At 43.8% G+C, this 13,102-nt stretch overlaps 1 protein-coding gene across 1 annotated transcript in view; it reads left to right on the forward strand.

Moving 5' to 3' along the window:
- ADGRE3 (adhesion G protein-coupled receptor E3) overlaps positions 1-1,153 on the forward strand; it is a 56,633-nt gene extending 55,480 nt beyond the window's left edge. The window contains exon 16 of the mRNA XM_065932045.1: positions 1,028-1,153. Coding sequence (XP_065788117.1) covers positions 1,028-1,036 — 9 coding nt within the window. The 3' untranslated portion in view covers positions 1,037-1,153. The remainder of the gene's footprint in view (positions 1-1,027) is intronic.
- The last annotated feature ends 11,949 nt before the right edge of the window (positions 1,154-13,102 follow it).

The raw sequence follows: 13,102 nt of genomic DNA on the forward strand, positions 1-13,102 counted from the left end.
ATATATTTATGATATATTTTATATGTAGCTACATTTAAGAAATACAATTGCTTTAAGTAGAAGAATTTCTGAAGTTTTTCCTTTTTTTATGCACAGAGTATGAGTAAAAAGCTAACAAAACCCTTTGTCCTTTATGGACAAACTTGATCTTGGGTTAGCGTTCTAGTTCTGCTCCCCACAAACTTGATAACATTGGAAGGTCGGTAGTATAACCAGGGAATACTGCTTATGGGAAAAGTCTTACTTGAGGACAAGAAATTCTTGGAGTGAACAATAAATACCAGGAGGGAAGGCATAGCTTTGGACTTTCTGTAATAACTGAGTCAGGAACTCCTATCCTCGTGGGCAGCTGTAGGGAGATATTTGCTCCCTTGCGGAGCCTGAAGCTTCTAAACCAAGCTACAACTTGTAGGGGACAAAGAGAATACTTACTGAGTTCTATCATATGTCCAACATTATGGTAAGCAGCGAACATACAAAATGCAACAATACCAACACTGTAGCTGCCTTCAAGGAACTTAGAGTCTAGCCTTTCTTTATGAACCAAAAAACCAACATCCCGGGGCTGAAATTCTAGAGTGGGATACTATATCCACACTTTTTTTCCAAAAAAGAATTCTTCATCCTGTATAAGGGGAATTTGGGGGAGAATGGATACATGTATATGTGTGGCTGAGTCTCTTCACTGTTCTCTGGAAACTATCACAACATCAGCTATACCTCAATACAAAATGAAAAGTTAAAATTAAAAAAAAAAACAGTAAGTGAATCTGGGTAAAAGATTTAAAAAAAGAATTCTTCATCCTGGATTTTTGAGAAGTCCTCCCTCTATACGCTAAAGTCCTCCCACTATAATCTAAAGAAGCCCAAAATGTTAGGATTTCAAGCCATCCTTACCTGCTGAATGGAGCTTTCTGGCTTTAACTCACTCCAACTCTTCCTGTCTCTTTTGTTGTTCATTTCTTTGTTTTTTTTATCCTGACATCTAGCTTTAATCTAAACATCTTTGGGGTGGGATGTTTTCTAGGTCAAGTGAAAAGAAAATACTAAAACTAGAACATTCAGCTCTACATGTCATGCATGTGGATCTGGTTGGCATCATGAAGAATGAAGGTGCAGACAAGGAGAATCATTATACATGTCATTCCTGGAGAGGAAAAGTTTAATCTTTACTTCCTGAAGTGTTTGTTCTGCATAATGGGATCTCAATAAATGTGCATTCGGTTGGATTTCTCTTCACTATTATGTTTTCAATCAATGCTTATTCCTGGATACCCAAATCATGACCATTGCAAATACTCCACAGACTTTTCGTGAATGAGGGAGCCCTTGTCAAGGCCTTTTTCTCAAGTTCTTTCTCTCATCCTAAACATGCTTTTTAAACTCAAACCATCAGCTTCTTCCAAACCATCACTTTTACCTCCTTCCTTATCCAGGCTAAATCTCATGATCACCCAAGTCAAATGATTCTCCCTCATACTTTCAACACCTTTGCTTCCTCATTCTGATTCCATAGTTAGTTTTGTTGTTCTTTCCCCAAGTCGTGTCTGACTCTTTGCAACCCCATGACTGCAGCACTCCAGGCTCCTCTGTCCTCCACTGTCTCCTGGAGTTTGCTCAAATTCATGTCCATTGAGCTGGTGATGCTATTGAACCATCTCATTCACTGTCACCCCCTTCTCCATCTGCCTTCGATCTTTCCCAGCACCAGGGTCTTTTCCAATGAATCAGCTCTTCACATCATGTGGCCAAAGTATTGAAGCTTCAGCATCAGTCCTTCCAATGAATATCCAGGGTTGATTTCTTTTAGGATTGACTGGTTTGATCTCCATGTAGTCAAAGAGACTTTCAAGAGTCTTCTCTAGCATCATAGTTTGAAAGCATCAATTTTTCAGTGCTCAGCTTTCTTTATGGTCCAACTCTCACATCCATACATGACTACTGGAAAAACCATAGCTTTGACTATATGGACCTTTGTCGGTAAAGTGATGTCTCTGCTTTTTAATACACTGTCTAAAGAATGTTCAAACTACCAGACAATTGCACTCACTTCCCATGACAGTAAAGTTATGGTCAAAATCCTTCAAGCTAGGCCTCAGCAGTAGATGAACCAAGAACTTCCAGATGTACAAGCTGGGTTTAGAAAAGGCAGAGTAACCAAATTACCAACATTCACTGGATCATAGAGAAAGCAAGGGAATTCCAGAAAAACATCTATCTATGTCCTTGACTACACAAAAGCCTTTGACTGTGTGGATAATAACAAACTGTGGAAAACTCTTAAAGAGATGGGAATACCAGACCATCTTACCTGTCTCCTGAGAAACCTGTATGCTGGTCAAGAAGCAACAGTTAGAATCTTATATGGGACAACTGACTGGTTCAAAATTGAGAAAGGAGTATGATAAGGCTGTACACTGTCATCTTGTTTATTTAAACTTATACATGCAAAATGCTGGGCTGGATGAGCTACAAGCTGGAATAAAGATTGCCAGGAGAAATATCAACAACCTTAGATATGCAGATGATACCACACTAATAGCAGAAAGCAAAGAGGAACTAAAGAGCCTCTTGATGAGGATGAAAAAGGAGAGTGAGAAAGCTAACTTAAAACTCAATATTAAAAACTTAGATCATGGCATCCTGTCCCATCACTTCATGGCAAATAGAAGGGGAAAAGGTGGAAGCAGTGACAGATTTCCTCTTTTTGGGCTCTAAAATCACTGCAGATAGTGACTGCAGCCTTGAAATTAGAAGATAATTGCTTCTTGGAAGGAAAGCTATGACAAACCTAAACTGTGCTAAAAAAAAAAAAAAAAAAAAAAAAAAAGCAAAGACTTCACTTTACTGACAAAGGTCCAGATAGTCAAGGTTATGGTCTTTCCAGTAGTCATGTACAGATGTGAGAGTTGGACCATAAAGAAGGCAGAGTACTGAAGAACTGAGGTTTTCAAACTGTGTTGCTGGAGAAAACTATTGAGAGTTCCTTGGACAGCGAGATCCAACCTGTCAATCTAAAAGGAAATCACCCCTGAATACTTGTTGGAAGTACTGTTGCTGAAGCTGAAGCTCAAGTATTTTGGCCACCTGATGTGAACAGTCAACTCATTGTAAAAGACCCTGGTGCTGGGAAAGATCGAAGGCAGAAGGAGAAGAGAGCAACAGAGGATGAGATGTTCGGATGGTATCACCGATTCAATGGACATGAACTTGGGCAAACTCTGGGAGATAGTGAGGGACAGGGAGGCCTGGTGTATTGCAGTCCATGGGGTCACAAAGAGTTGGATATGACTTGGCAGCTAAACAACAACTAGTTTTGTCGTAGCTTTCCTTCCAAGGAGTAAGCATCTTTTAATTTCATGGGTGCAGTCACCATCTACAATGATTTTGGAGTCTAAGAAAATAAAATCTATTACTACTGCTGCTTTTTCCCCTTCTATTTGCCATGAAGTAATGGGCCCAGATGCTATGATCTTAGTTTTATTAATGTTGAGTTTCAAGTCATCTTTTTCACTCTCCTCTTTCACTCTCATCAAAAGACTATTTTCTCTTCACTTTCTGCCATAAGGACGGTGTCATCTGCATCCAGGACTGATCCAATCGTAGGAGGCACTGTGGATTGTCTACTCAGCAGTCATTGCCACCATTACATGTTCCTTTTAATATAACCTTGATTGTTTTAATATTTAGGACAGCAACATACCTGGTCCCAGGGGTCAGTAGAGATTGATCTCAGCCCAGTGATTCTCAACTGGAGATGATTTATCCCCACCATTAGCGACATATGGAAATGTCTGGAGACATTCTTGATCTCAGTAACTTGGGCAAAGGGGGATGCTACCGATATCTAAGCAATAGATGTCAGGGATGCTGCTAAACAGCTGCTAGACAGCCCTAACATACACAGCAGAGTTATCCATCCCTAAATATCAGTAGTGATGAGGTTGAAAAACCCTGGTATAAACTAGCCATAGTGACCTCCTTCCCATTTGCTAGAAATTGGTTTAGGATAGACATTTGGACCAGTTCTAGCCACTGATATGTAAGAGACACCTACTGGAACATACTTTTTCTCCTTGATAAAAAACAAAGACAAATTCAAGGAGGGTTTGCCAATTACTCCCTAGTTTTAGCTGCTATCATGTAATAATATGATCCTTACAAAGGAGATAGAATGGAAATACTAAGGATGGAAGAATGAAAAGTCAGAATTAAGCTGGGCTTTATGATGTTGTCAGCTTATGACTGTAACCAACCCTTGAAATTTTCCATATGTAAGACAAATGAACTCCTTTTGTTAAGTCACTTGGGGTCAGGTAATCTGTTACTTGTAGCCAAAAGCATTTTTCCTTATGAACCAACCATGTTTCTTCTCCACTCTCCATCAAAGCAGTGAGATCCCAGAATCATTCATCTAAGAGCCATTACAAATGTGTGCTTTCTGGTCTAAACAAGACCTCCCAAGCTACCTGGAACTCACTCTTCCTATCCCTAGTCAACTTCCCCATGTGGGGAGTTCCAGTTTTTCAGTTCTTTCTTCAATCTGCATCCCCTTTCTCTATATAAGGTAGAAGACCTTGTTTCCTACTTCTCAGAGAAAATAAACACCAGCTGGTGGAAACACCCTCAGCCTTCTAACATCTCTTACAGATATACCTACATCCATACTCATCTTTGATTCCTTCCCCCATTGATGCTCATCACCTCCTCTCTTCTTCCACAATGGCAGAGGAATCCCTCTTCTTGTTTAAAACTAACCTCCCCCTCTGTGCTTTGGACCTTGTCCCCCTCATGCCTCCTTGGGGACCTTTCTCCACCGATTATCTCCCCTCTCTCCTGAGTCTTTCACCTTTCTCACATCCTCACATTCCTCACGTGAGGAAAGATGCTCTTTGCTCATGCTAAAGATGGATGAGCAAACCTTTTCTAGATTTTTCAGGCTAGATTCAGTGATAGATAGATAACAGAATCATGCTTGCACTCTGTTGCTTCAGTCATGTCTGACTCTTTGCAATGTTATGGACTGTAGCCCGCCAGGCTCCTCTGTCCATGGGATTTTCTAGGCAAGAATACCAGAGTGGGTTGCCATGCCCTCCTCCAGGTTATCTTCTCGACCCAGGGAAGAGACCTGTGTCTCTTGCGTCTCCTGCATTGCAGGTGGATTCTTTACCACTGAGCCACCGGGGAAGCCCAGATGATAGAATAGACAGACATAAATACATTTGTGTGATATACATATAAAGTGTTATATGTGTATATCACTTTAGAAATGCAAAAACTTCCTCTAGCTCACTGGCCATATAAAGACAGGTTGCAGGAAGGATTTGACAGCCCCATCCCAAGCTATGGGCTCCCTTGGTGGCTCAGACGGTAAAGAATCTGCCTGAAATGCAGGAGACCTGGGTTCAATCCATGAGTCGGAAGGATCCCTGGAGAAGAGAATGGCAACCAACTCCAGTGTTCTTGCCTGGAGATTCCCATGGACAGAGGCTACAGTTCAAGAGAATGGCAACCAACTCCAGTATTCTTGCCTGGAGAATCCCTTGGACAGAGTCTACAGTTCAAGGGGTCACAAAGAATCAGATATGGTTGAGTGACTAATGTTTTCACTTTCACACTTTCCCAGGCTATAGCTTGCTGGACCCCATGATAAAGAAAGAAAGATGGCAAATTGTAGGAAAATGGCCACCTGCACTTGTCTCAGTTCCCCTTCACTCTCTACCTTAATATATCTGCCTCTTTGAACCCAAAATCTGCTGGTACCCATAGCAGATGGGTGGGCATGAGAGAGATATCTCTGGGGGGAAGCCCCAAAGGGAAATCTGAGGTTCAAATGTCTCCCCCATGCACCAGGTGGAAAGTTTCAAGTTAAACTGAAGAGAACTCTGGGTGAAAATTAGACACAGTTCATCCTATGAAGAGTTTGACTCCTCAGGGTCCATGAACCTCCTGGATAAGGTCAGCATCATTCGTGTGTGTGTGTGTGTGTGTGTGTGTGTGTGTGTGTGTGAGATCATTCCATGTGTGTGCATCTCTGATCCATCTGGATCCCAAGAACTTCAAGAGGAGCTCTGCTCCTGAATCTAGAAGAAAGCAAGGAGATTGGGGAGCATGGAGGCACCTCTACACACCTGCCTAGTACACACATGGACCCCCATGGGTGAAGAATCCATCTTCTTTCATCACTTGGGAAACTATCACCACTCAGAGTTCTCAATTCCCAAATCTGAGTCCCTAAGAAAAATGACAGTCCTTGAAAAGACTCAACAGGTGAAAAGAGTACGGTCAACATAAATTGTCACCCAGCAAAACTGAGCTGCTAGAGTAGACAGACAACAACTTTAAAAAAGAATGATAGGGCTTCCCTGGTAGTCCAGTGGTAAAGAATCCGCCTGCCAATTAGGGAGACACAGGTTTGATCCCTGACCCAGGAGGCCCACATCCCGCCGAGCAACTAGGCCCGAGCACCGCAACTCCTGAGTCTGTGCCTTAGAGCCCAGGCCCATACTCCACAGCAGGAGATGCCTTTGCAATGAGAAGCCCATGCACCACAACTAGAGAGCAGCCCCCGCTCCCCACAACTAGAGAAAAATCTGAGCAGCGACAAAGACCCAGCACAGGCAAAAAATAAAATATGTAAACAAATAAAATTATTTTCTTTTAAAAAAGAGTGATGAAAAAGAAGAATGCGAGGAGATTCAAGTTCAGCACCAAATGTTCTATGGAACTAAATAAAAAGAGTAATTTTACTGAATGAATTAAAGAAGATGATCCCTGTTAAGGGACAAATTAATGAGTTAAAAGACCATGTGAAAGAAGTATCTCAAAAAAAAAAAAAAGAGCAAAATGCCAAAAGATGAAAATCATGAAGGGAAAAAATCAGCCTTGAAGACCCAGGAGATCTGCTATGGGAATAATTGGGAGTAGGAGTTGGAAGAGTATGGGGCACCCATGTTCAGGTCTCGTCTACCCCAGAAGTTCTCCCTGCCTCAATAACCATTCTAGTTCTCTTCATAGCCAAAATTCTAGAAAAACTGTTTACACACTGCTGTCCCCACTTCCTCCTACCCCCTCAGTGCTCAGCCCAGTGCAGTCGGACTTCTGTTTCCAGCACATCCAGGAGCAACTCAGTGTCCCAAACGCTCCCTCAGCACCAGGTCCACTGACTGCTTCTCAATTTTTTCTAACTTGACATTTGGGTCACATTTCACTCTGTTGACCCTCATTTCTTCTTTTTTTTTTTTTTTTTGACAATCAAATATTTTTTGGGTTTTTCCCCCCCAGCTTTATTGAGATTTAATTAACAAATAAAATTTTTATATATTTAAGATGTACAATATGATGATTTATCTATATATGCATATCCTCTTTCCTTCTTCTTTTTTTTTTTTTTGTTTTTGTTTTTGTTTTTGTTTTTGGCTGTGCCGGATCACCATTGCGGCCCACAGGCTTTCTCTAGTTGCGACAAGTGTGGGCTACTCTCTCATTGCGGTGCATGGGCTTCTCATTTCAGTGGCTTCTCTTGTTGCAGAGCACAGGCTGTAGGTGCACAGGCTTCAGTAACTGTGCTTCTTGGGCTCTAGAGCTTGGGCTCAGTAGTTGTGACACACCAATTTAGTTGCCCCAGCTTGTGGGATCCTAGTTCCCAGACCAGGGATCAAACCCATGTCCCCTGCATTGGCAGGCAGATTCCCGACCACTGGACCACCAGGGAAGTCCCCCCTTTCCTTATTGAAGCACTCTCTTCTCTGGGCTTCCTGAACATGACACTATCTTCCTAGAATGGTGGTCAACCTGTCCAAGCTTGTCCAGGACGTTCCCACATCTGGCACAGAAAGTCCTGCATCCCAGGAAGCACTCAGTTCCAGGAAAACCAGAATCATGTTGCAAACTCACCTTTCTCCTTTCCCGTGGTGTCTTAGTTTGGGCTCCCCCAAGAGAAAACTATGAGACAAGGATTTGAGTGCAAGTAGTTTATTTTGGGGAGAAGGCAATGGAATGGCAACCCATTCCAGTACTCTTGCCTAGAAAATCCCATGGATGGAGGAGCCTGGTAGGCTGCCATCTATGGGGTCGCACAGAGTTGGACACAACTGAAGCGACTTAGCAGCAACAGCAGTTTATTTTGGAGGTGATCCTGGTAAATGCCAGCAGGGGTGCAAAGAAGTGAATCAGGGGGGAAAAGACAGCTGGTACAAGGTGGGAGCTTAATCCCAACAGGGGCCAGGGCAATAACTAGGACAAGCATCTCAGAGTCATCTCACCTGAGAGGTGAGGGAGCTGTGTACACCAAGTTCAAGGTTTTGGTTGAGGGTTGTTCTAGGAAGCATTTTCCCCCTGACACTTCTCACCTGCCATCTGCCAGATAAGCAGGACTCCGGGGGCAGCTGCTGGCCATTGGAAGTCACTGAAAATGTGAGGACCAAGGATGTAAGCTGGGCGTGACCACATTTGCTACACACAGGATTCTATCCTTGGGGTTTGTTTCCCTGGTGGCTCAGTGGTAAAGAATCTGCCCACCAATGCAGGAGATGCAGGTTCCATCCCTGGTCCTCGAAGATCCCACAAGCTCTGGAGCACCTAAGCCTGTGCTCTAGATCCAGGGAGCTGAAACTCATGAGCCCATGTGACACAATTACTGAAGCCTGAGCCCCCTAAAGTCCATGCTCCACAAGAAAAACCACCACGAGAAAAGCACAGGACAGTTAGAGAGTAACCCCCACTCTCTGCAACTAGAGAAGAACCCTCACAGCTACAACAACCCAGCACAGCCAAATAAATAAATACCCAAATTAAAAAATTTTGTAAAGATTCTACCCTTGACGCAAGAGAAGTTCTTAGAATCTGACAGGAGTTCACAAATCACCTAAATGTAAATGTGTTGTTTGCATGAGCATTTTTTCTTCCCCATCTCTAGCAACAATAATTCCTTCTTTCCCATGATGTGAGCTGAAAACCTTGGAGTCATTCTTCAGCCTGCTCTTCTCTCACACTGAGCATCCAGTTCATCAGCCAGTCCCACTAGCTGTATCTTCAGATGTAGAATTCTTTCTGACTTTGCCATTAGCTCCCAAGTCCCCATCATTCCTCACCCGCATTATTGTAACAGCCCCAGGAGAGCCATAGAGGACCATCAGCAGAGCCAGAGCCCAGCTCCTGCTCTCCTACCTCAACCCAGGATGTCTGTTCTACCACATCACATTGCTCCTTTCCTAGAACTGCAGTCTGAGGCAAGAACTACAAGGTTAGAGTTTTCAGGTAAAATTCAGGTTTGTATATAGCCCCTTGAAAGGCAGCAGGTGCTATAGAAAAAAATCAACCATGCAAGGCACATTGCTTTGCCAACAAAGGTCCATATAGTCAAAGCTATGGTGTTTCCAGTAGTCATGTATGGGTGTGAGAGTTGGAACATAAAGAAAGCTGAGTGCTGAAAAATCGATGCTTTTGAACTACGGTGCTGAAGAAGACTCTTGAGAGTCTCTTTGACTACACAGAGATCAAATCAGTCAATCCTAAAAGAAGTCAACCCTGGATATTCATTGTAAGGACTGATGCTGAAGCTGAAGCTCCAATACTTTGGCCACCTGATGTGAAGATATGACTCATTGAAAAAGACCCTGATGCTGGGAGGGATTGGAAGGCAGGAGAAGGGGACAACAGAGGATGAGATGGTTAGATGGCATCACAGACTCAATGGACATGAATTTGATCAAACTCTGGGAGGTAGTTGAAGGACAGGAAGCCTGGCATGCTGCAGTATATGGGGCTGTAAAGAGTCAGACATGACTGAGTGACTGAACAACAGCAAGAAACACAGAGCCCAAACACCAGCTCTGCCCCTTATCTGCTAGATGACAAGTGACAAGCCTTGAGCCTCCTCTGAGCCTCGGTTTTCCCAGCTATAAAATAGGGTTGGTAATTATTCCAAACTCAAAGAATCATCATAAAGATTAAATGAAAGCTACTCCATCTATCTAGTGCACAATATATGCTTGCTAGATCATAGCTTTTATATGGCCGGTTTGCATTTTTGTGTGGCAGAAACCAACACAATACTATGAAGCAATTTTCCTCCAATTAAAACCTATGGCTTATTCATGTTGTTTTCATGACAGAAAACAACAAAATTCTGTAAAGCAATTATCCTTCGATAATAATTTTTTTTAACTGTGGCTTATTTTTAACCACCAAGAACACCCAACCCTTGGTCCCCTCGACCCAAAGTGTTAAAGAAGACCTCCTTCATGTTTTCCTCGCTACCGGAAATTGGACAATGGTGAGAGATGCAGAAGGGAGATAGTCCCACTGTGGACCACTCCCCCACAGTGTAACTCAGAAATGTGACCACAGCCGCCTTGCTTCCCCATTTCTCAACACACAGTATTGGGAGAAACTGGAGCTTCCTCTTCTGAGATGGGCTAACTTCCCCTGACCCCAGATAAACAGTTGCTTGGGCCAATGGTCCCCTGGATGGAGAGCTTAGAACAGGATGCCCACCCAATTTGAAGTATTGGGGCTGTTGCTGTTGCTGTTCAGTCGCTAAGGTGTGTTCACCTCTTTACAACCCATGGACTGCAGCACACCAGGCTTCCCTGTCCTCCACTATCTCCTGGAGTTCAAGTTCACGTCCACTGAGTCGGTGATGCTAGCTAACCATCTCATCCTCTGCCACCCTCTTCTTTCATCTTCAGTCTTTCCCCACATTGGGGTCTTTTCCAATCAGTCACTTTTCATGTCAGATGGCCAAAGTATTGGAGCTTCAGCTTCAGCAACAGACCTTCCAATGAATATTCAGGGTTAATTTCCTTTAGGATTGACTGGTTTGATCCCCTTGCAGTCCAAGGGACTCTCAAGAGTCTTCTCCAGCACCACAGTTGGAAAGTATCAATTCTTTGGCGCTCAGCTTTTTAATGGTCCAACTCTAAGGGCTGTATAGAGGGTTAATTTCGATACAGATGAGCTAGGGGCAGGTGTGGAAATGGGAGGAGACAGTACAGAGGGAACAGGAAGTGAAGTGAATGCCAATCCCCTCCTCCCACTACTTGCCCTGCTCAGATTCTGCTCGCCTTAATCACTTGCTCTGAGTCATAAGAGGAATGACTGTGCTGATAACTCAGGGCACTTGTTGATCAATACACCCACCCTGATGCAGGGACTATCTGAAGAGACTGATGTATTGAGCTGTGCCCAACTGGGGGTAGTACCAGCTCTCTGGGGGAGGGGGGTTGATTGGCAGTGACTAGGAGGCGCACCTCTGGAATTTAATGAGCGTCACAGGCTGAATTGGGTCACCCCAAATTCACTTGTTAGAGTCCCACTGACATCTCAGAATGTTAAGACATTGGAGATAGTGTTCAAAGAGATAATCAAATTAAAAGAAGTCACCAGGGTGTGTTCTAATCCAGTATGACTGGGGTCGTTAAAAGGAGAAGAGAAATTATAAAGGGAAAACCTCCTGAAGACACAGAAGACAGCCACAGTCCAGCCATGGAGAGAGGGCTCACGAGCAATCAACCAGGCCAACACCTTGACCTCAGACTTCCAGCCTCCAGAACTGCGGAACCTCCCTGGTGGTCCAGTGGTTAACAATCCACATTCCAATGCAGGAGACTCGGGTTCAATCCCTGGTCAGGGAACTAAGGTCCCACATGCCTCTGGGTTACTAAGTCTGACTGCAACTACTGAGCCTGCACACTCTAGAGCTGGTACATTGCAACAAGAGAGATGCCCACGTTCAGCAATGAAGGCCCAGTGCAGCCAAAGATTTTTAAAAATAAAAAGACATTTCTGTTGTTTAAGTCAGTTTATGACACTTTATTATGACAGTCCCAGCAAACTGACACAGTAGGCAAGGACCACACAGTGAACTGATTATTTTGAAAAGATCTAACATTGCAAGAGAGCTTCCCTGGTGACCCAGTGGGAAAGAATCCACCTGCCAATGCAGAAGTCTCGGGTTCAATCCCTGGATTGGGAAGATCCCCTGGAGAAGGAAATGGCAACCCATTCCAGTATTCTTGCCTGGGAAATTCCATGGACAGAGGAGCCTGGCAGGCTACAGTCCATGGGATCACAAAGAGTCAGAGATGACTTAGCGACTAAACAACAACATTGCAAGAGCTAATGGAAAGAGTAGCATGGAAACATATATATTACCATATGTAAAATACGCCAGTGGGAATTTGCTGTATGATGCCGGAAACACAAACCCAGTACTCTGCTACGACAGAGGGGTGGGATGAGGTAGGAGGTGGGAGGGAGGGCCACGAGGGAGGGGACATGTATATACTTATGGTTGATTCATGTTGATATATGGCAGAAACCAACACAATATTGTAAAGCAATTATCCTTCAATTAAAAATAAATAATTTTTTTAAAGAAGAGCTAATTGTCCAAGAAAATCCATCCATAGTAAAATGAATTACTTCATCAAAGAACTTCACAAACCACCTCAAGGCACAAGCAGGTAGGAAGATGTCTCCATTATTGTCCTGAGGATCTCACAAAGTCATGGCCTGGCCTAGGTGAGGAATTTTAACTTTCAGCTGGTCTCCCTTTCTAGAAGTTCCACGGCTCAAGTCTTGGCAGAGGTCTGATTCCACCACCTAGGTTGGGCAAACCTCCCCCAAGACATAGAAACAGCTGCATGTCAGGAATTATTGCCCCACCTGCTTCCCAGAAGGAAATGGTAAACCAGTCCAGTACTCTTGCCTGGAGAATCCCATGGACAGGGGATTCTGGTGGGCTACAGTCCATGGGGTCGCAGAGTCAGACACGACTGAGCAGTGAGCATGGCATGGCTTCCCAGAGGTTGATTCACATTAGGTAGGCAGTAAAGGGTCCGAGTCCCATCACATCATGATCATGGTCCAAAGGAGCCATAGGATTTTCAGTTCCAGCTCAAATAATGTCAGACTTGGAGCTCCTGGAGTCCATATGGTTTCCTAAGAGCCATGATCAGGGACCTGGTGAGTTCCCTCCAGACTCAGAACTGGGAGACCATTACTAAGACCTGATATCCCTCCCGCTCATCTGCTCTGGACTGAGTTGTGTCCCTGCAACCCCACACCCCCAAAAAACTTCCATGTTAAATCCCAAAAC

The sequence above is a fragment of the Muntiacus reevesi genome, chromosome 1, assembly GCF_963930625.1.
Source record: "Muntiacus reevesi chromosome 1, mMunRee1.1, whole genome shotgun sequence".
In the NCBI taxonomy this organism is placed as follows: domain Eukaryota; kingdom Metazoa; phylum Chordata; class Mammalia; order Artiodactyla; family Cervidae; genus Muntiacus; species Muntiacus reevesi.